Source organism: Neolamprologus multifasciatus, chromosome 17 (genome assembly GCF_963576455.1).
Source record: "Neolamprologus multifasciatus chromosome 17, fNeoMul1.2, whole genome shotgun sequence".
Lineage (NCBI taxonomy): Eukaryota > Metazoa > Chordata > Actinopteri > Cichliformes > Cichlidae > Neolamprologus > Neolamprologus multifasciatus.
In genome coordinates this window covers 21,186,367-21,210,912 of record NC_140455.1, presented here as the reverse complement: position 1 = coordinate 21,210,912, position 24,546 = coordinate 21,186,367, and the positions used below count along the sequence as shown (strand labels likewise).

At 38.9% G+C, this 24,546-nt stretch overlaps 1 protein-coding gene across 3 annotated transcripts in view; it reads right to left on the bottom strand.

Annotated features, from left to right (window-relative positions):
- prkcq (protein kinase C, theta) overlaps positions 1–20,824 on the bottom strand; it is a 34,294-nt gene extending 13,470 nt beyond the window's left edge. Inside the window, exons 1-5 of one of the 3 annotated variants that reach the window (XM_085137444.1) lie at positions 20,696–20,824; positions 12,207–12,320; positions 11,444–11,821; positions 3,838–4,037; positions 1,436–1,496 (exon numbers count right to left, since the gene is read on the bottom strand). In XM_085137444.1, coding sequence (XP_084993570.1) covers positions 1,436–1,496; positions 3,838–4,037; positions 11,444–11,561 — 379 coding nt within the window. In that variant the 5' untranslated portion in view covers positions 11,562–11,821; positions 12,207–12,320; positions 20,696–20,824. The remainder of the gene's footprint in view (positions 1–1,435; positions 1,497–3,837; positions 4,038–11,443; positions 11,822–12,206; positions 12,321–20,695) is intronic. The other 2 variants (XM_085137441.1, XM_085137443.1) reach the window with 2 other exon arrangements.
- Between the last annotated feature and the right edge of the window lie 3,722 nt (positions 20,825–24,546).

The following is a 24,546-nucleotide window of genomic DNA, read 5'->3' as shown; positions in this document are numbered from 1 at the left end:
CATTGCAAACTTTACCACAATACCACAAACTAACACGTGTAGCGTGCACTAAACAGTTTCCATGCAACCACTGAATAACAAAAAAATAGTAGAATAGAACTTCTTCTGCAAGAAACTTCAATTTTTTTTAATGAAAACAAAATTCAGCAGCACATGATTAATACATCCAGTATCTCAGTATTTGAATCTGGTACGGTCTCCATCAATCATGCAGGATTTACATTTCCCATTTATAAACTTTCACTTGCTGAGCAGTCCCCATTTCTGAAAATAATCTTGTATCTTACTCTTCCTTCCTCTCTTTCTTATATGCTTTTCCTTCCTTCAGTGTTGCACATAAATTTTTTTTCTCTCTCTAGGAAGTAAAGCATCGCTGTCTTTAGCTTACAGACACATTGCTGTGTGGAAAACTGCACAAAAACAGTTTATCGGCAGATATTTGTTGAGCTGTTTGAAAAGTCGCAAACTCCATTAATGCTCTGCTTCTTCTGCCACTAGTGAGATTCTTTGATACTGCAACCACAACTTTGCCTCTCCACTATGAAGGCATCACAGGGATAACACAAACCATGACCTTTAGATGTAAGCGGTCCTGAGATGCCATTAATTTCATGCACTAGGTTGCTTATTAGCTAGAATTAACCATCATTTAAAGGGATTCCCATTTTAAACCCTGCATAATACAGATGTGGGCATCTATAAGCACCGAGCCTGTTAAGTCATTAGTTGGCACGCAGTTTGAACACACTGTCTCTGTGACGACAGACAACTGACTATGTAAAACCTTTTTTACTTTCACTCACCTGTTAGATTCAGAATCTAAAAACTAGAGTCAGGAAAAGGTCACGATTTAAAATGGGTCTCTTCACACCCCGCTTACTGACAAAAGATGAGCTAGTAGTGACCATACTCACCACAACTGATATAATCCAGTGTGTCGGGCCAGACGCTTAAGGACAGGTTGTGTAAACAAACCACACTAGCGGTTTTGACAAGCGGGCACTAATTGCCCCAGGGGTGAGGTATAAATTAGTCAGATTTTGAAATCCCTGGACTTTAAGGGGTGAAATGTTTTTTCTTCCCGTGTTTAAATCTTTCTACACAGTCGAACCATGCCACACGTAAATCTGAGTTTAAGCATTAAACCCACAGGCGACAATACTAAGCAACACTTCTAAAGCTCGTCCTTTGTGCTTCTGGTTTCTCCGTCCTGTCTTGTTAGTGCACAACACCAGAGGAGTTGCTGTTAGGCTGCTTCCTGAGACTATAGCACTGTGTGTGTGCCAGAGACAATTATGTAAACCACATAAGAACAAGTGGCTCTCGCTGCAATTTTATCCGACTTTTGTGAGGCAGTTCTTCTTATTTGGCTGCGAATTCAGTAAATAACTACTGAGGGGCAGCAAGCTGAGGTTTGAAGGTCTGATTCACTCACCACTTTTCTCCAGATAATATCTAGCCTCCATGAGCATGCGTCCCTGCGGCTTCAGCTCCAACTGAGAGAAAAAGAAACAAAAGAAGAACAAAGGGAGACAGAAACACACAAAAAGAGATATTTTAGGAAAGAAATTCATGAGAAAATGACAAAATGAAAAGGGAAGGATGTGAATTCCGGAGGATGATGCATATACGTCATCCTCCTTAGAGGCAGTGACACATGCAGACAGTCTGGGAACAACACACACGCATAAAGAACAGGCTGAAGGAGCGTATTTGATTAGTTTGGTTTAAGAGATCATGCCGTGAAATGTTGTGTATTGCCACTCACAACCGAGTCTGTCCAGGAAGTGATCTCTTGCTCTCTCTAACAAAAACAAAAGTCTTAAAAAACTCAGCAGATTTCACCGACTGACCTGCATCTAATTAAAAGAACAGCTTAGCCCAAATCCATGGCCCCAAAACAATCAGCAAATCTTATGTTGGACAGTTTCTTGGAGGAACTATTTTCTTTCTACTTAACTACAGAAGTACAAGACGCATCTACCCGTGAAAAAAAGTATCATGCTTGTGACAGCTGTGACGAGATGAAGACATTAATGAAGTCCTGCCTCGGCTGAGCTGTAATGTTAGTTCTTCACGCTTCCTTTGGTTGGCAGATGTAGTACTCAGCTAAGCTAAAAAGAGTCTTTTTGGATACAAGTCTGAGGGAAAATCAAGCAGCAACCTTGGGGAAAAAAAGACACACGTATGTAAAAAGAACAAAAACAAAAAACAAACAGTTAAGCAGTTCCTCTAATGGCCACTTGAGGTTCACTCCAAAAGTGAGCCAGTCCCCATAGGCTGTTATCTATTGATGGTTTCTTTCTTTATAAAAACTGTACAGATGGTGACTTCTTTTTTATAACTCAGTCATTTGGATGCTATTAAATCTTAAACTTTGGGGTGCAGCATCTTTGAATGACAGGTGCGTGTCAACAGCATGGTGACTTTGGCGTCCCAGGCCACACCTCAGCGAATTCAGGTTGATGCAATTGGGGAAATGAAATAAAACTATCTCACAAATAACATGGCTTGCTGTGTGGTACAAAAAATCCAGCAAAATTTTGTTTGGTGAAAAATTATAATTCATATTAATCCCACTTAAGCGTCAATTACATGACCTCTCAGCAACCAAGTAGTGAAAAATTCAACCAGTTGTTGTGAGAGTTTGGCTGCTGTTGCTAGGTAAAATTGGTCACAGCAAGGTACATTTTGTGTTTATATTGGCCACTAGTAGATTGCAGCAGTGCCCAAAGTTTGGTGGCTTTTCTGTACACTGTTGCTAAACTTTGAAGAGTGTGATGCAAACCAGAAACTGAGACCATTCACGTTCAAAGTAAAGACTGCACCCCTTTGAACCATGTTGGTTTTTGCAATATGAATCAACTTTTACTTTGAAGGTGAACAGCCTTCATTTGGGGTTTTTTCAGGTTTCTCTACTACTCAGTGATTAGTTAGCAAGTGTTTGCAGACAAGTTGGTGTCGTCCATGCAGACTATGGATGACTGTGCCAGTCTGCTAGCAACTGAAACCCAAGGAGACTCTTTTCAACTGATTTCACCAAAAAACATCAACTTCCAACAACCCCCCCAAAACAACTCATCTATGACCCAAACACAAAGCTAACAAAAAGCAGCGTTCAGGAACTAACGGATAATGTGACGGTGGATTATATCAGTCATATAGTCTATATATAGTCTACAGTAGAAACCTGTAAACATTTCCCAAGAGATTAAACCTGTTAATTTCTTCCATAATTTCTTCACAATGGTATCATTATTTCTTATAATGATACCATTGTGATGTAGCCTTCTTTTCTCATATTGAGAGCAGTTATGACGCCAATAACTATGTCACAATCATAATATGATCCAGAAAGGTTAATAAAAATGTAATAATATCTGTGGTAATTAGTTAAAAACACTGAAGTTGTGCTGGGTGTTGATTGTAGGACAATCTGTGTTTCATATCATAAGAAAATAACGGTTGTAATAAAACAGAAATAAAAGTATTTTCTTGTTTGGCTTTCTGTGTAGACATGCACAGATGTCGCTTGTTGATGGTGTTGTGTGAACTGGCTCATTGACTTTGCTTACTAGGACGTGGATTAGAGCCATCATTAAAGTAATTAATTTAACCGAGGCTTCTTTTGCTATGATCTAAAAGCAGTTAGTGTTTTGATTTCAGTGCATATGATGATGCTTATTACAAAAAAAACCTGTTATTTTTTAATAATTTAAAGGAGGATTACCCCTTTAAACGCATCTGCACATCTGGATTTCTTTTTGCTTGCGTAACTAAGCAGCTGGTCTGTCACTTCAAACAAGCACACGCATCAATCCATCCTGATGCACTAACCCAAATCTCCAGCTTGCCGTTCTCCTTTTTGCACCGCGTTGCCAGCGAGTCCAGAGCTACCGTGGCCTCAGACTTGAGCTCGGCTGTCCGGTCTTTTACCATCACATGCATGATGCGCCCGCGGTGGACGTGGGCATCGAATGTGGTGCTCCAGGGCGGATACATGGTGGGCTTCTTCTGCTTGTACACTTGACCCTTCTCTGTAACGAAAAAAAAGAAAAGAAATAAAGGCCACTTCTTTATAGGCAGGACATGAGATAAAATTGACTCTTATTTCACTGCACAGAAGTCTTTTTGACAGCAGAAATCACTTCATTGTTCACACCACAGAGCTCCAGTGTTGTGGAGAAACTATTAAAGAAACAGATACATGAAGCACACTTCTACACACACTCTTAAGGATATTTCGACTCTATCCTTCACGCGCTGTCCTGCTTTCAGAAATGCTGACTACATTTACTCTTGTTTGAGCAGATAAAAAGCAAACAGCGCTCAGCTGTTGGTGTATTGCTCAGCTTCATTTTCAAAATGAAAAATTTGTTATTTGTAGATTTTGCAAACACCTACATTTTCAATTGGAATAAGTGGCTGCATGTTTCTGAGAATGAGAATAAGAAAGGTGGAAAGCATTAGGTAGATGTCTGCCAGGTGACAGACTTTTTTTTATCCATTTGCTCATGATGTGACATTTGATCAACTCTTACTTTTAAAATATTGTGTGGCATACAGTTTTCCAAAGTCTGGCTTTTATCCAAGAGTACGACAAGCATAACTCCTAAACATCCAGAACTGAGATAGCATTATTTGCTATGAATTACTTACAACATCACAATGTATATATATATATATATATATATATTTTTAGCTAGAAGACTGAAATACAGTCTCTGGTTATTACATGTTTTACATGATTTGTTCTGCAGCCTCTTATGAAGTACCCCACTCATTATCTTTGAAGCTAGTCGGTGAAGTCCCACAAAATGTGGTTGCTAACAAGTGGCTAAATGGTTCTGATGAAGTTGTTGGGAAAATTTACTGTCACGTAGGTGAACATGGGAACTTTGCAGGGGTGGTGTTTTTGTTTACAGCCCACTGTTAGTGTTTTGCTTCTTGCAATTGCATTCATGCTTCAAAAAACATAAATGAGACACCTGTTCATCGAGGCTATCTTGCTCAAATCTCATTAGCTTTTAGCCGAGGAAGTGGGGTGATGCTAACTTCCAGTTTGACCTACAAAATAAAAGTCATGCCTGCAGCACTTTAGAAAAGCTGCTGGGAATGATGACATTGTGTGTCAAGGACAGGTTAACCTGTGTTTTGCTACCTACACTTCAACCACTAGAGAAAATGTCATCACAAAATCACAAGCTCTGTAGATTTTGTCCCATAACAAATGTGAAAATACCACAAAGAAAAGAAAACACTGCTGTTTTTGACTGTTTTAACCATTACAGACACTGAAAAAGCAAATTAATAAGTTAATCTTAAGTGGTCTGGACAATTAAAACTCTTCTATTTGTCAGTGTAGAGAGATTTAACTACATATTTTATTCCTGAGATATTTAATTATAAGAAAAAGTGCAATTTAAACATTACATCTCAGTTTTTCTACATGATTGAAAAAGAGGGATTTTGAGCTTGAATTGGAAAAAAATAAATGTCTAACATTACAGAAAAAAAACTCATCAAAAGTTCATTGCACATTCTGCCCTTTAATTATAAAATTCTAGTTAATTGACTTTTTAAAAAAAAAAACAAACTTTGAGCCCACTGCGAAAAATCACAAGTTTCTACAGTAGACAGCGAAAAAACAGAAAATTTGTGTTATTTATTTGTTTATGTATCAAGCTGCTCTTTAAAGCCAGATTCATGACCGTCTTTGATCCCATGTGCTTGTTAGTGCTGTTAGACATTGCACTATGTTTGAATATTTGACCACCCAGCAAGCAGATTATATCATCATTCAGAGGGCCCGGTGGCGCCAGTGTCCGGCAACCTCGCCTCTGTCAGTGCGCCCCAGGGCGGCTGTGGCTACAGTGTAGCTTGCCATCACCAGTGTGTGAATGTGTGTGTGAATGGGTGGATGATTGTGTATAGTGTAAAGCGCTTTGGGGTCCTTAGGACCAAGTAAAGCGCTATACAAATACAGACCATCTACCATTCACTCTGAATGTTGACAGATTTTCAATTGCATCATATGGCCGGGAGGGAAAGAAAGCCTTTGTAATTCACATCTGCTGATTTTTCTCTGCAATAACATCACATATATCCACTTACATAACAGCCACATGCTATCCTGCTGCTTCAACAATAAAGCCCTCTAAGCTTTTTACTCCCAAAGTGAGCCGCTGCCTTCTCCATCTCATCGGCTCATTGCCTTTCTGTCCATCGCCTTTGCCAGCTGCTGTCAGAGCTGATTAAAGCACAAAGAGACGAAAATGTGTGTTTGTCTCCCCAGACGCACAGGATTTATCAGACGGTGTCTTTTTTATTTTAAAGGTTTCCTTGCAGCATTAAGCAAAGTGCATGGTGATGTTTTGGCTCCATGCAGTTGTCAGTCTGTGTTCTTTGAAAAAGCACAAAGTGCTATTTAGAGTTTGTGCTCTCATGTCTTCGCTCTTTTGAAGGGGCTTACATTTCCCTCTCTGTATATACTGTCGGTAAAAACGCACAGAAACACTGAATGGAACAATGAGAAAGAAATCCATCCAATAAAGCAAATCTGTCTGCTGTGTTTGAGCTTCAGATCCCCGGCTCATCAGGTTTGCCTCATTTGAATAAAATTCTAAAGTGGAATTCACTAAAAATGATTCGCTGTTTGAATGACCTGTTGAGTTTTCATGAATACATGTCTCGCTGTCAGCGTAGTTCGTGAAAAGCAAAACCAACAATGAGCTGATTTAACTAACCAGTACTGTCTGTGCTTCCAAGAACTGATATCTATGCCACAGAGTCCTATTGTTGTCCAGGCCTTTTGAAAACACATCAGTGATATGAGAAATTCTCCTCGATTACCATAATCACAGACTGTATATAAAAAATGGACGTAGCCACTGCATCTTGCTTCCAGTGATCTTAGGGCCTACCCTAACTCGTACTCTTGTTGTGTTCAGCAAGACTTAAAAGCAGCGATTGAGACCATACATAGTTCATATAAGAATTAAATAAGGGCTTAAATCAAGAGAGCCTAAGGATTTTTCTGATAGTCTTGTACTTGCAACCACCTAATGATTAAGTTTTTTTTTTTTTATTGATGTGACTTAGCACTAATTAGCATGTATGCACATCTCTGCAGTTTACTGATACAACTGTACAGTCTATATATGTGCCTTGTTAATTAGACTGGAGAGCATGGGACACCATCCTCTAATCTGAAAAGTTTGGTGAACCATGCTGGTTTTGGAGCAGAAGTAGGCACAGTTCAAATGCTCTGCCAACCATCTTTCATATACAGTCTATGGTATTTACCGCTCTGCTTCGATGCGGAGTGCGGAGAGACACATGACTGGATTTCTCATACTGTTTTTACATGTACGGAACACGCTGGCCTTATTTTGAAAGTAAGAAAGGATTTTACTTAGTGCAGATACACATTTTGTATCTGTGTCTGTATAAGTATAAATGCTACTGATAATATATTTTAACTTTTCCAGACTAAATTACACAAGAAATCTAAAAGTGGAATCATTTGAAGCCTTATAAACTTCATTATACAGGAACAGACACGAGTTATTTGGCACAGCCATGTATACCATCATGCCAACGCTACTTTTGAAAAAACAGCACTGTAAGAACAGAAAATCATGTGGCTTTAAAGTGTTGCACTTGTGGACGACTTGCTGTGCTTGGCAGAGTCGAAAACGGAGAAACCTAAAGAGAGCCTGAACACACTCGACTTCAGTCACTGTTATTTGAAGATGAAATAAGTCACAGTGAGCCAAAAAGGGCCTGATGGGAGCTATCTGCTGTTTTTTTATTTTTTTAATCAGCTCTTCATTTCACGCTGCCAGTGAGCATATGCTCCTCATAAACACTGGAACACTGTTTAACGTAATAAACGGCTTTTCCCTTTTAAGGGTACTCTTTGTGATGAAGTAGTGGATGTCTTCACTTCATGTGAGTATTTCAGTTTAAGCACATCATAAGATCAATGACGCGTCCACTCTTTGCTTCTTCACAATGTTATGACTCATGCATTAAAAATATATACTTTTAATCCAAAGTAAAGTGAAACGAAACTAAATTACATTTAGTTCCCCGGTGAAAGTGTAAGTGAAACACACACACAGAGTGTCGCTCTGCTACCCTGTAGGACGAGCGTTGCGGTTACATTGAAGAGGAAAAGAAACATAAGGACCCTCCTCTTTCCTCTCAGTCACACACTGTGTTTAACTTTATCCTGCACTCATACTCAGCAGTGGTTAAACTTAGCCAGATGCAGAACTAAGAATTCTGCTGTGAGGCTTTATCACGCTGGGAAGTTTCCCACAGTTGTGACACTGGATGTGAATCAACAACCCAAAAGAGAGCTTAAAAAAAAGGGCATACTGGGCTTACTGTATAAGCCCATTAACATTTCTATTATTTAAAAATGTTGTTGAGTCCTTGAACATGTAACATTCCTGCTATATGAGCCATCCAATACCTCAGATTCTGCAGACTTAGCCGGAAAGACTTACTGGAACTGTATGTCAGCGTCCTTCAAAGTGAAAGTAAACATAGCTGATTCACTATGAAAACAGTTACAGATAATCAGTGAAGCGTTCTACGCTGTAACCTACTACCACAGTCACAGTCGACATTTTCTGTTCCCAACACACACTGTTGTTGCTTCACTGAAAACTTCCTGAGCATCACTTCCTGTGCTGCATGGAAAACCTTTCTTTCTTTCTTTTTTCTGGTAATAATCCAGTGAGCATAGTGTGGCGTTTTTATGGCAACCCTGTCTACAGAAGGGCTGCGATGCTGTGAAATATTAAATAATATTTAATAATATACTTAGTGAGAATGAGTGATTTACAAGATGTTTAAATTCTAAAGGGGTCACTCCATCGCAAATCAACGTGGGCCTTCAACACGACCGTCTCAGATTTGCATTTAAAAAAGTCTGCAGATGTTTAATGACTGCTCTGAAACTTGAGCTTCATTTACCAAATACATTACACAACATATATTAAAAAGAAAAAGGTTTGTCAACCCACTTTTACCCCTTTGATTAACATGTGTGAACATGAATTTTAAAAAAAAACTCTATTCCCTGATTTTTGTTCCCATCCAAATGAACCAAGATCTGTAATTTGGGACAGACGCATCCAAAAATGTCAGTCTATGCTAATGTGAGATGGAATGACCCACATGTGAGCTAGAATAATACAAAGATGACATATAAAAAGAAATGTCATCCTTACGATTTGAATGTAAGCAACATACAGACCAGAAAAGTCACGTAAACGCTTGACTTTCCTGATCAGGTTAAGATTTAGTTGCATATAAGCAGGCAATTTATTTATATAGCACTTTCAGAACAACTCCCAGATGAACACACAGTGTTGTAGACTTGACATGCCAGAAATGATACATTGAATAAGTTAAAAAAAAAATTAAATAAAGAATAAAAAATTAATGATAATTGATGATAATTAAAATGACATTTAAAATAATAAAATTAGCACAAATAGGAAAAAATAAAATAGTATAAAATGATCATTAGAATTACCTGTAAAACAATAAAATCAGGGTCATACTGTGTCATATGCCAAGGAGTAAAAATGGATTTTAAGACTTGTTTTAAAAGTGGACAGTGAAGGGGCCTCTCTAATGCGCAGGGGCAGATTGTTCCAGAGATTAGGAGCAGCAATAGAGAAGGCCCTGTCCCCTCTGAGCTTTCTCTTGGACCTGGGTACCTCCAGGAGCAGCTTGTCAGCTGACCTGAGAGACCTGGGGGTGAGTAAAGATGCAGAAGCTCAGAGAGGTAAGTTGGGGCAAGACCGTTTAAACATTTAAAAACAAACATGAGAATTTTAAAATGAACTCTAAGATATACAGGCAGCCAATGGAGTGAAGCGAGGATGGGAGTTGTGTGTTCTCTTTTAACAAAAAAAGATACCAGAGAGGTATTTAAGAGTCTTTAAGAAGGAAAAAAGTGAATGTTTAAAAAAACTAAGAATTTCACTATATGGTAAATATATAAACTGCATGACCATGTAGTGGAAATCACTGCTTGGGCTCAGGAGCTCTTTATTTTTAACTCTGCCACACAAACAAATTAAACTACAACAAGATCCTGAAATTCCAGATCACTTTCTCTGGACACGAGCTCGTTAAGGATGGACTGAAGCAACTGGAAAAACCTTTCTTGTCATCAGACTGATTAGAAATTTGAATTCATGAAAATCACAGATATCTGTATCTTCAGAGCTGAAGGCTTGTTCAGTTACAAAGTCTGTGTCAGTGAAGATAAAGAGGAGCATAGTTGCTTGCGGCACAGTTCTTAACATTTGTGAAGGCAGCGCTAATGATGAACCATCAACACACGCTGCCATCGTGACACCATTTGTTTCTCGAGGAGATTCAGTAAGATGGTGCAAAATCACATTTTGCATCAGTGTGCACAGCAGCATGTAAAAGAGTCCCGGTGTAAGCTGGGGGCCCCGCAGCTCAGACCTCAGATTTCACCAGTTTTTGAAACTAAAAAAATAGCCAAACCGAGGCTGCTGATCATCTTAAAACCTACACCAAGCTTATAACACTTTCAGCACTGCAACGACTGCTCTCCCTAGGCCTCAAACACTTACACTCACAGTGTTGCTGTTAAAAGTGGTGAGCAACATTGCACAATGGTAACCAAGCCCATGTTCCCACGGTATCTGAAGCAAAATGAGGATAGATTTTTAATGAAATTAACATTTTTAGCATTTGACAAGCTGTCTTTATGGTATTTCTGCAAAATTCAAAGTTAAAATGAGTTGAAAATAATTGGATTCTGTTCCAAACTTGTTTTTGTGGAAACATGCACAGAGATTATTACTGAAGTTGATTCCTATATATAAATATCTAATATTTCAAAAAGTTAAAAAAGAAAGGATTATGTCAACCACATGTAAAGATAATGTCTTCAAACTGCTTGTTTGTTAGAAATCTAAAGCGAACAGTTTTACAATCATACGTGTCAAAGAAAAGAAACAAAGTCACATTTTTGAACATAAAAGCAGTAAAAGTTTGGTATTTTTCTGGATCAATAGCTAAATTACTGAATCAATTCTGAGCTTGTGTGGCTACGAAAAAAAAACCCAAACAAGCAAAGATGATGCAATCGCCAAAACCAAAACATAATTACACATGCCAAAATGTTCCACCTCACTGTGTAATTTAACCCTCTGAAGTTTAAGCTGTCATCGATGACTTTAATCCTAACCGTAACCCTAAATCCAACCCTGTGCTATCAGATTATGTCATTTTTGTCCTTTTTTAAAGTTGCTCTTCCAATTTTGGCCATCAAGGGGCAGATTAAGGGTTTGGGGTGGTCACCAGTGACCACTTAGACCAATCAACTTTCACTTGATTGAATGGACTCAAATTAAAATGATCATTATTTATAGTCACTAACCTGTGTCAACGGCCTCCTTCATATAAACAGCACAGTATGGGTTCAGCACCTCCTCATGATAAGCCAGACCCGGATCAATCTCAAAGTGGGAAAATCCGATCCGCAGGAAAGGCGACATGTCTGCAGACTTTTACCGTCTGACCGCTGCACAAATATCCAAACAGCCTCCACAGATGCGCTCCGGATGAAGTCCTCTTAGTTTGAATAGATGAGAAATAGATGAGATTTGTGAGCTTTGAGAGCTCGTGCACTGCTGTGAACCACCTCTCCTCCACTGCAGCACGCACCAACTGCCCCTCTTCCTCCACAGGAAAGATGGGCTAGCAGAGGGGAGGAGGCAGGGAGTTTTTTCTTTCCACCCCTGACACTTTAAAGAACCTGTAAAAAGGAAGAGAGAGAGACAGACATTTCATCACCCGTGACGCCGTAACCACAAGCTCTTTCCCTGCAAACATGTAACTTTTATCTGCTCCAACTGGCTGTTACAGCAAGTTTTAAAATCAAATCAACAACAAAACTTCTTCTCGTACACTCTCCCCCTGATAAAATGTCTCAAACCACACATTTAATGAGAGGACAGGAATGCATCTGCCATGCTTTGCAGAGTTTCACACATAAAGCACTGCGAGCAATGAAAAAAAAGCAGCCTGCTGAACCTAACTGCACCTAAAAAATACCCCAACCTCTCATAACTTTAGGGCTTGTAAACAAATAATCTCTTTGCTTTGTGCGATCAGCCATGCCAATAATCACAGTTACACACCTATAAATCACTTCCTCTGCGACCACTGCAGTATCTTCGACTCGGTCAAGGCTGATGTGACATTTGAGTCCTGCTGAAGAGCTCTGTGTGTGTGTTTGTGTGTCAATGTCAGTCCTAGTGGTGAAGAGAAGACAGGGACTATTAATAGAGCTGAAATACTAAACGCAGATGTGGAATATATGACAGCATGCGCCTGAGTCTGCAATATTCATCATCAGAAACGGGCACGTGTCACCTTCTTTACTGTAAAGCTTACTGTCCTTAAGTAGCGTCATGTGAACTTGTGTACACTGCGTCAGCGTAGTTCAACATCTTAACAGAGAGAATTTTTTAACTTTTTAGCTCCCAAAATAAAAGCACGAGGTGTTTCATGCAGAATTAGAATTTGAGATGAACAAATCGAACTAGCTAACGGAAGCTTAGCCCGGGGTCCGAAATCAGCCCGGTGATGACATTGGACAGATTTAGAAATGTGAACCAGTAAAAATTTTGAACTTTTAATTGACATTTTCATAAATTTTCCCTCTTATAAAGAGTGCCCACCTCTATTGCCAATCATACTACACCCAAAAAGTAAAAAAATAAAAAATTAAATACCAGCATTAAAAAAACAAAAACATTGTATTTTATAACAGTCTGTGAACAGTCATAACTTTTTCTGTAATTTAACAGGTTTATCATGCAGTTTCACAGGTCCGGCCACTGAAGATCAAAATAAATTTCTGCTATGTATGATGTAGGACAGTAATGACAACATGGAAGAGATGGTACATCCATTCCTGTCGGGTCCTTTTAACTCAACAAATCAAAGAAATGTTTGATTTCTAATCAACCGTATATCATATAATGATCATTCAGCTCGACAGTAAGGCATTTTTGCATCTTTCAGCTTATCGCCTTGTTTTAAGAGGCAACTTTTGTCCAATGTTTTGTACTTTGGTCACATCTGCTGATTGCTTTCAGCACAGTCCTTAAATACCACACTGGACTACAAACTTAACACCTGACCGGCATCATCAGGTGGAGGATTCAAAAACTATACATAAAAACAGCTGAAAGCGGGAGGGCTTTCTCTGTGAGAGGGCTTTCTCTGTTTGGTTGCTCTGTTTGACCCGCCCCTCCCCCACTGTCAGCGGATAGCTGTAATGAATGCAGTTTTAGTTTTAAACCAAGGTGGGCATCCTTCACGTCTCTAGTGCTAGGCTATAAATAAAATAGACGTGAAAGTCAACACAAAAAAATTAAAGCTTTTTAATAGTGCATGTTTGAGGTATGTTTGATACAATGCTACTCTATGCGAACACAGTTTACTGGCATGCAGCTACCTTGGCTCATACCACATGCTAATGCCAAGCCATGTTAACTTGCCTTTTGAGTAAGTGGCTGTTGTCGCAAATACACTCTTCCAAACTTCAGGTACTCCCAGCGTGAAGCCCCCTCCGTCGGTGCCCCCCATCGTGCATTTTTGTAAAAATACTCCCATTGCAAAATATTAAATAAGCAGCCAGTTTCTGGGAAAATTTACACCCCCAAAGTCTGTGCATTATAAAAGTATAATGCTGAAGCTAAAGATATATATTCCCCAGACAGAACTAAAAGGAGAATAAACATTAGGCTTACAATCATGGAGGGAAACAAAAATATAAATTTGTCATGCACAAAATGTCAAGCTATTTGGCAGTTCAGAAGCCACAATTACAGTATTTCATGAGCCATTTCTTAAAAAAACAAAACAACAACAAAAAACAAAACTGATTTACCAGGTACTAAAATACTGCGCACTTTTAGTAAACCAAGTATAACTTTACTCTCGGAAATGTTGTGGCCTTTTTGAACTTGTGCTGACTGCTTGGTTTGTTCACATTACGTTGGTTTGAGTGGCTGTATAGATTCCATTACTTATACCATTAAATTTCCATTTAAACCACTGAACTAGTCAGCATGGTATCACACAGGGTGAAGAAGCCCAGCAGTTATTCCACATGTTAATCCCTGACAGTTTTCTCTATCACACATACAGCAGTTTCTGAATCATAGACCATTGGGTAGAAATCATTACGATCTAACCACTTACTTTTTTTGAGCTGTTACTACATAAATTTTGATTTCTTTCATCCTTTTTGAGAATAATCTTCATTTTACTTCAAGTTGCCATTTTTTTCCGAACTCTTACATACTGAGAACTATAATACTGATAATGCTAAGCATGTGAAACTAGGACACAGTCATACTTGTGTTTTTAATACGTTTATGAAAACTTTATAGAGTCTCAATTTGAATAAGCCTGAAAGATGTGAAGGTTAGACTTCATTTTTTAATTTAATGTAGCATGTTTTGATAAGTAGTTCTGTCCCTATACACACAGTAACATTTGGTGCTTCGTCTGTATATCCTTGGCCCTGATGTTAGTATCACAAGTGCATGCCAGCACTTACGTTCACACACTCCCACACAATCCTAACATCACAGATTCAAACTTTTGAAATGTGCAGAGCAGCAGCCCTCCCTTGCAGTTTTTTGTGTAGGTTGAACCTGTTGTAAAAGGCTGCGTTCAAGCAGGAGGAGTTAGACTTCCGGTGCTCTGTTACATCAGTGCAACCACACTTCCTGTTTCTGAGCGGTTTAATTTTTTGTTTTTGAAGCCTGACAGGTGGGGCTGTAGCAAATTTGAGATTGAAAAACAAAATCAGACCCAAAACCCTGCTGCTCTAAATTTTTTGAAAAGGTGGGAGGAGGACAGAGAAAGCGACGCGAAGCTGAAAGTTTTCTTTGCGATGCGTTTGGAAGATTTAAGTTAGAAATTATATGTAGATTATCATATAAATGTGAAATGTAAAGCTTTAACCTGACTGCATCAAAGCAAGCTGTACACTGATCTTGGAACATCTGCATTAAACCTACAGTTGCGAGAAGTTTTCTATTAGACCACATAAAATAAAATGTGGTCTGATTACTGATCTTTATTGGTGTTGCAGTAACAGTCAAACACGCAAACACATAATAACTGAATAACTGAATAATACGTGAACATAATGTAATAACTTTAAGTGCAAGCTGGAAAAAGTACGTGAACGTCTGAATTTAGTAATGTCTAGAACCTTTTTTTTTTTTTTTTTTTACCAGAAACACCTTTAATCAGACGTTTTCTGTAGCTGATTATGAGGCTTAGGCAACAATGATGACACATTTCTGGACCACTCCCTTTTATGTGACTGGTTTAGTTCAGCAACACTAAACCTCTCCTGCCAACGACATTTTTTTTGAATTCCTTTGCTCTCCTAATGATTGAAACTCATCCAAGCCCTGAGGTAGGAAAGCAGCTGAAACCATGTTGCTCCCTCCACCTCGCTTCACAGTTGAGCTGAGGTCATGTTACGTGCGTGCAGAGTCCTTTTTACTTTTTTTTTCCTCCAGGGATTTTCTGTCCACAGAAAAGTGTCCTAGAAGTGTTGTGAAATATCCAGGTGGTCTTTTAAAATTATAGGATGTTATCTAGCCACAGAAATGTCTCCAGGTGTTGTGGTGCTACTCTTGTCTTTGTGATCCTTCTCTTCTGAGGTCCAGTGAAAGTTGTTGTGACTGAGGACTGGTTTGAACTCCTCTAAAGTACAGACAGTCAGTAAATTACAGGGAGGGGCACCTGTATAACCTCCACTTTTAACTCCCACTGCTGTTTTTGTCAAAGTAATTAGCAGCAGAGGTTCACTTGGTTTTTCCAGACACGACTGTGAAAGATTACTGAATGGGTTTATCACACACATTAAAAGTTCAACTGTTTTTTTTACTATTGGGGAGGTCAGATTGAGTTTGTATATAACGGTAACTTCAATAAACATCAGATAATATTCCAGTTCCAGTTCCAAAGATTTTACAATGTTTTCTCAGAACTGTACAAATGAAAAGCTTTTGTTGTAATGAGCTGATACTCTATGGTGGTGTCATGGCAATGCATCATTTAGAAAGCAGCTGTCATACAACAAAGCACTCCCTTAACTTTTGAGAAATTACAGCCATTTGTATACAAGGTCACTTATTTCCAGTTGCTTAAATGTAACTGAACAGATTAAAAATAAATAAAATCACAATTTTTAATATTTGCCAATAACACTCTGCAGGGAATGGTGGCCTTTAGTCTATCACCACAGAACGAGTTTCCTCCTTTGTGGTGCTTTCTGGGTCTTCCTGTCTAATGGCCCAATTATGCTCTCCCTTTCGTGGGTTTTGCGTGCCAATTTTGGCGTGACATCATCTGTTGAAGGACAGTCTTTGTGGCGTTGGTCGTGCACCTCTCGATTCTCGTAACCACGGCCACCGCAGCTAGATTGAAGATACGAGTGTACAATCATGATGGTTTTTACTGTCATTTTAATTATGTCCCAGTACAGAAGCTCAGAGACATACAGGTATACACAGGGAGGTGTTGGAACAGTTTGCAAACTTTAGAGTTTGTTGTCTTGTCTTGGCTTCCGGTTTTCACTTCTTCTCCTCCTACATCAGTGCTGATTGGGGATATTGTTTGAGTGGCGGCATCTATCGTTGAGGACAATACTGGGGCGGCTTCCTGCGTGTAACGGCGGGTATAAATACAACTGTGGAACGCGGTTGCTGCGGTGAGCAGAGCGACCATTACAGAAGTTATACTGGGGCCTTTAGCCTTGTCTTCAGTGAAATGCAGCCTAGCTGGGTTGAGAACAAATGAATGATATTGGCCTGAGTCACACAGGTCTAGAAACCGGTTGGCAACCACTGGTTGCTAGGCAAACATGGCTATTACCCGACCAGTTGGCGAGGTGATGGCAGTCAATATGAAATTGACTGTTAAATCCACAGTCGAGTAGGTCTAGAGAGTTGTCAGTGACTCCCTGCCAACCACAGGTTATTTTCTGATTGGCTGCTGCAGGCTGCCAGCAAACCAGCTAGCTGAAATTGGTTTTTGTGAAGTTTACACAACTGTACCAAAAACCTTGGTGCAATTACAAGAATGTTTTTGGTGCAGCGCACTCTTTGTGACCAATTTCACCAGCAACCACAATGGCAAAGACATTTTTACCCAGCGACCAGGTGATTGTCAGGGGGTCACCGAGCAGTCTCCAGGCCCGTGTGAGTGGGGCCATAGACACTGCAGAAAAGCTCCTGGGTTGGTTTGACACTAATTCAGCAGGCTGCTTCTGTCTCCTGTCATCATCAATAACACTTGTGACCAATGCCTTTGGAAGGTATGCGTGTTCATGCCATCACGCTCTTTCCACTGTGCTTTCCAGAGGATATCGTTTCAGATCATAAAGTGTTGCTTCCAGTTAAATAAGAATGCCGTTCGGATAATGATTGGGCTTATTCCAGAGTGGTGGTCGGCTCTTGGCTGAGTGTTGTGAATGATTTTTTTCTTCCCCGTGGAAAGGATCCTGAGGTCATCCACCCTTGCTGTCTCTGTGGTCTTCTAGTCTTTTTTTGTGTTGCCAAGCACAAAATATTTTTTAAAAAATCCCAATAAAATGTATTTTTAATTTTACCAAATCTTTTTTTTTTCTACTTGTAAAGTTGAAGCTCCACCTGTGATGGTGGAAGTAGGGATGGTTTTGCTTTTGCAGCCTGTTTCACTTGCATTACCGGCTCCATTGACCCCATGTTATGGTGTAAATACAGGTCATATTTTACTTGCTTAATTTATAAAGAACCGATGAAGGTCCACACAGGCTGCTTTTAAGTCAGATTTTTCTTTTACACATAAAAATAGGGGACTAACTATAAAAATAACTGTAATTCATCAACAAAATGTATTATTTTTGTTAAAAGCTAAAGCCTGCTTTTAATAACACCTACCGTAAATAAGGTTTTTGCTGAGTTTTGTACTTCTTAACTTCTCTATCACTATCTCTTGCTGGTTTTGATAGCTGTGAAAGTTATTTGTGAGGTGTTACTTCAGATTTGAAATGAAAACCAAGTTGACTTGATCTGATTAAATTTACATATGCCACATTTCCAATTACTGGCCTGGTGATATGAGTCAGTCACCTACCAGCAAAATCTTCCAGGCAGTGCTACACTGAAAATGCAAATTCAGGGTCGTATTAGATTGAAAAGAAGCATGTTAATAGGAAATGTAATTCTGCAACGGAATCACCCAGTAATCTATCTGTTTCTGCAACTGCAGGTGCAGCGAGCCAGTTGTTGTTGTTTTACTGATAAAAGAAGAGTGAAGGAAATAAAGTGTGCGCCCCCTACCCCCACCTGTAGTTTTCTTTTTAAAGCACACTGATCTGCATGACGAGCGATAACAAGCAGCCGGGGAACTCATTACAAACTTAAACCCATTCTTTGAACCAGAAGAGCAAACCTTGAACTCCAGTGCTGTGAAATTTATAGACAATGAAGCAGAAATCATCGAATGTGTTTCCTTTTGAGAAGAAAATTGCAGGAAAAAGCAGCAGCGTTGAAAGAGTTGGAACGAGCTGTCGGTCAGTCAGAAAAAGGCTGATTTTAACAACCTCAAGGCTTCAAGCTTGAAGATGTTTGTGTTTCCTACACCTCTGTGGTGTGATGCTCATGAAACACACGTTATTTGCTTTAATATACTTTCTAAAATAACACAATGGACTTCAATAAATAGCAGATGCTGCACAGCTTTTGAGCTGACGCCCATGATGACATCTTAAAGGCATTGCCCTCTTTTTGTCAGAGCAACAGCGCTCTAAACCTAAGTAGATTTAAACAGGACTAACACAGGGGTCATTGTTAAAATAAGCTGCCCCAATCCCATCGATCACTGTTTGGAACTATTTTCCCTCACATATAAGAACGCAAACACACTTTTGGGTTTGTCTTCGAACAGAAGCCGTCAGATCTCTGTGATGCACTCGTGCGGCTGATGTTTATCTACTTCCAAACAACCAAAATACAGAATAAATAGACTTTACTTTATTGTGCTTTCTCATAGCGCACACTGCAATGTGTGCTGGCATCTGAGGTGCCACCACCCGTTGTTGCTCAAATGCCACCACCCCCCCTTAGCCCCTGCCCATCCTCAAACCCACTCATGGTGGTACAAAGAAGGTCAAGTGCGAGTGATCCGGCGCTGGAGACCTTTCAGAAAGCTTTCATGAGAGGGGACAAAGTCTAACGAGCCTCCCACCTGACCCTCTGTACCCAGCAACATCAAAGCACAGCGTGTGTTTGCTTTCTGAAGCAGCTAAAAGAGGAGGCTGGAGAGCTTTGTTGTTACTGACAGGTGTCCGTGTGTGTGGCAAAGGCCTTTCACCATACAGTAGCTGCTGCTTTGACACTCAAAGCATCCCTGAAGCGGTCACTCATTTAAAGGCACACACAAAGAGTTGACCCTCAGCAGCTAACGTCAGCTGCTTAGTTTGACACTGGGACTACAGGCCAAAACCTTTAAAGGTCAACCTACACTAAAGCCTTCATTAGAGGCTAAACCAGCTAGCATGCAGTCACAATATTGCGCAGTGCTGGCCCACATTACAGACCAATATCAGCCTATTACAGACATAGTGGTGCAGGAGGAACTCTGTGAACTTTCTGCATAATATCATGGACAACATTGTGGCATTGTGAACTCAATGCTGACAAAACTAAACAATAACACCATAATTGTTTAATTTCAATGTAACTCTAACAGACTGCATGAATATTTCTATTAAAAAATGGGCAGCTGAATAAACATAATTTTTTTCCCCCAGTTTCTCAGTTTCAGACCCTAAAATCCGGCAGTATTGATCAGGTTCTTATGATTTACTGTGTAAATTGGCTCAAATGAATTCGCACTCAATCAGCTCCAGACAGTAAAATGCTGTGAGTGTATTTATTTACGTATGCTGATGCATTTTCTCATACTTTAAGTTGCACTGTTTGCACCGTTAAGTTGCACCGTTTGCAATTTATCACTTTTACTTGTGAGTTTGTTATTTATAGAATTATTTTGTTATTTTTATGTCTTGAAAGATACCTATAAATAAATTATGCCTTATATTGTTGTACAGTATTATGGCCAAAACTACCTAAATGCAGAAGTAGGTAACCCCAGACCAGCTTCCTGTTTACACAGTAGTAGCAATAATAATAATAATAATAATAATAATAATAATAATAATAATAATACAGTAGTTAATCCACAAGTAAACTCCTACATGTAAGTATTTTTAGTTTAGTATTTTTAGTGTATTTGTGTTCATACAAACGTATAGTTACTAAAGGTGTTAAGTGTGACTCCCCCCCCCCCCCCCCCCACACACACACACACTTACACAACTTTATAATACTCTAAATACCAATGTTTTCGTGTCAGTGAATAAATGTAGATTATTTTCACCCGTTCTGTGTTTCTAAAAATAACATCATCACCTAATGGCAAACACGCGTTTCGCAAATTGCAAAGCAGCCGCTTAAAACCTAAAAAGTGTGGAGAAATGCTTTTCTCTAGTTATTGACTAAAGTTCAGAAACCTCGGGCTGGAAACCAAAGGAAAGTGTACTGACCTTAGAGACACAGCAATGCCCGCTGAAGTTTAGAGCTTGCAGCTGAAGCTGCTCTCCATCCGAGCGTTTGTAGACCGGAGGGAGCGCAGTGGGCGCATTTAAGTGTGATATCACGTGGCGTTCACGGACTGTAAGAATATTCACACTTCATGAAAGCGGTCTGAAGTGATCAATCAAATTTGATACAACAGCACAGATGACGTTTCAGTTTTTCCTGTTTTACTGCCTATTTGAACTAATAAATAAATAGTTTTAAAGAGGTGGTCAAAATTAAAATACTATAACCAATTAAATGAAATGCATCATAACAAATACGTTATCTAAGCACAACTCTGTCCTTCACTAGTTTTTGTCTCAGCTGATTTTCCAATTCGCTTAGAAATATTTATTTGCAGAAGTTACATTTCCGAGCAGACAGTGAATGCAACTACCCCAGCGCGCCGTACGAAGTGAAACTTATTGGTGAAACTACATAAAGAAAAACAACCTGACTTTAAGGCCACATTCAGAGATTTTTGATGGCAAACTTTTATTTTTAATGTTTCCGAGGCAGCACTCAAATTAGCATATTTAATATCAAACCCAAATATCAGGGCTATTGGCCTGCTTTCCCTGTAAGTCGACTGAGAGACTACTCTAATACACATGTAGCTCATATGTTGTGGGTTTGTACAGCTGACCGCTTAATATACTGTGAAACCTTTATGAGTAAAGCTGGCTGCTCGGTGAGTTGATAAAGGAGCAAACATCCTACAATATCAGAAATGCTGTTGTTGGTAGTATTAATACCCAGATCACGTGGTTACCTGGTGCTACCTGGTGGATAAACAGGAAAAAGACAAATAGATTTATTCTGTGAAATGTATCAATGACTGGAGGCCGAATTCAAGTGTATTTATTTTTTAAGTTGTGCTGTAGTCATTTTTCATGTCTGTTTTCACCATTTCTCACTTTAAATTGTGGTAACGGTAAACATATATTAAGCAAACCTCAGACTTTTGAGTTCTTAGAAGCATAAACGCTTCTCTATTTATAGGAAATGTAGTAAATAAGTCAGAAAAAAGGATATATTTGGGGTTAAAGTAGCGTGATTTTTATGTCTTCATAATTTCCACCATGCCACCATGGTTCATTTCTGCATTGAGTGATTCAGTAAAAGGAAATGATACCATTTGAGACTTTCAAGAAGACTAAATTTAAAATCTGGTGACCGGGCTCATTACTAAAGCGCCCAAGACCACTGGGTCAGAGAGGACCAGTGAGCGAAACTATCAGTACTTTAACACACAATACTTCTGAGTGCAATTTTTTAATGTACTTAAAAGTATTTCTATGTGCAGTTGCTGTCTGATTGTGTCATTATATTTAGGATGCAAACACTGATCATATCAGTACTCAGCAATATTACTTTACATTAGTGGTGCAAGTCATATGTGTGTGTGTGTGTGTGTGTGTGTGTGTGTGTGTGTGTGTGTGTGTGTGTGTGTGTGTGTGTGTGTGTGTGTGTGTGTGTATGTATGACTTTGGTTTATGGAAACTGGAGGATAATCTCTCTGGGTGCTCCGGCGTTCTGACAAACCATCCTACTTTGGCAAAACGTCCTACCGTAGGTAGTCTCTGCATATTTCTGCTGTCACAGAGTAATTCCAGCACAAATTAAAGTAGGTATGACGGTTTGCCACTTAACGTTGCCCATCAGAGTATGCTTGTAGCTTATATTCTTAAAGCCAGGATGGTTTGCCACTTCATTTTACCCGTTAAATTATGCTTATAGGTGACATTCACAAAGGTAGCATGGTTTGGCACTTAATTTCACCTGTCAGAGTATGTTTCTAGCTCTTATTAACAAAGGTAGGATGATTTGCCACTTAATTTTAGCCGTTAAAGTATGCTTCTAGCTCAGATTAACAAAGGTAGGACAATTTGCCACTAAGTATGGTTGTAGGTCACATTCACAAAGGTAGGATGGTTTGGCACTAATTTTACCCGTCAGAGTATTTTTCTAGCTAATATTCACAAAGGGTATGGTTTGTCAGGTAGGATGGATTCCCAGAACACCTGCTCTTCCCACAGTTCAAAGACATGCATGTTACAGTAGCTTAACTTGTTAAGCGTGAGTGTGAATGATTGTTTGTATGTGTGCTTTAGAGCCTCTTAAAAAACATGAAGAATGCAGTTTTTATTAAAACATTTTTTTTATTTTACTTTAGCACGGCATAACACTGTGACGACTCAAATCTGAAACGTGAATGTAATACTTTAGAAAACAAAAACATTAATGTTTTTGTTTTGTCAGACATATTCAGCATGCTATGAAACGCGAAAACGTGTTTAAGTTGGATCACGAGTCTTAAAATATGAAATGCAGTTTGTTTCATGCATACAGTCGACCAAACACAACGCCATCACATTTATTTAACAACCCCCCCCCCCCCAAAAAAAACCAAAGAAACAAAAACAAAAACAAAACTTCTCCCAAATATAATGTCACCCAAATTAGATTAATTAAATTAAGGTTACATTATATTAGGTTAAGGTTACGTTGATGTGCTTTCTTATTAAAAATAATAATAATAAAATAATAATAAAATATGTATTAATGTAAAGGAGGAACATAAAAAAAGACATCAAATCCAAGCCAATAAATTATCACAACATCAGATTTTCACCACATAATTATTGTAATCAAAACACTTCACATGGCTCATGAAATCTACAGAAATTTTAAAAAATAATATGTCAGATTTCTGTTTTTCTCTTCTTTTTTTCCTTCTTCTTCTTCTTCTTTTTTTTTTTAACCAAATAAAAACTCAAAATGAGACAAAGGTCCTGTTTCTGTTTTCTATAATGATGTACAGTGAAAATAAAAACAGGCAAATTGCTTCATTAAAGTCTAAAACCAACCTATGGATGACATTACATTTAAACAAGAAGATTTCTGCAGCAATATAAAAACGTCACGATTTGTAATTTCTCCACCAGGAGGTGCCAATGTTCATGCAATGACCTTGGCTGTCTGTAGGCAAATACATGGAAATTTTGGATGTCGTTAGAGAAAGCACAAACGATCACTCACTAGTGAAAAAAAGAAACCATATTAGTTTCATGTTAGATGTCAATATGTATAAAACTGAAGGTAATGCATGTTACTCTTATGTTTATAAGGTGATTCATCATATGTTTGTGATCATACACATGAGACTGATTCAAGTCCACTTATAGTTTTCTCAGTATTTGACCATCCTTCTATATATCCCTCCATCTATCGATCCATTCCATCCCATTCAGAGTCACGAAGAGCCTCCACAGCCAATCACTGATCAGATTACACAGCCTAAGTGCAGATAACACCGCAGCACTACCTGGCTGCCAAAACACTGACCCACTCCCCTTTTATTTAATTATTTATTTCACAAATCACATCTATCAAGCTTGCTGAAGCTCAAGTCTTCATGTTTAATCTCAAAGCAGAGCAGAGTTGGCCGTTGTGTGTGTGTGTTTGTGTGTGCTAATTGTGTTGATGAGGTCACACTTCCTTCCTGTAACTTCAGAGTGTTTAGCACCTTAAAGTGTTTTTTCCCTTTCTGGTGACTGTAATAATTGTTCAGACAATCCTACACATACACTCAGAAGAAACAGTTGTAATTACAGCTCTCACAGATAAAAAGGGTGCCACACTCAAACCCCCAGATGGCCACTTTTGTCTTCACGTGAAGATATTTATTGTGCATCCTTATCTACACTGAGCTTTACAGTCCTTGATCAAATTGTAGTGTTTTGGAGCATTTTCACTGTCTTTCATTGTCTTCTAAAGACATTTTCTTCCTTCTTCAGCAATGATTTTCTTAATG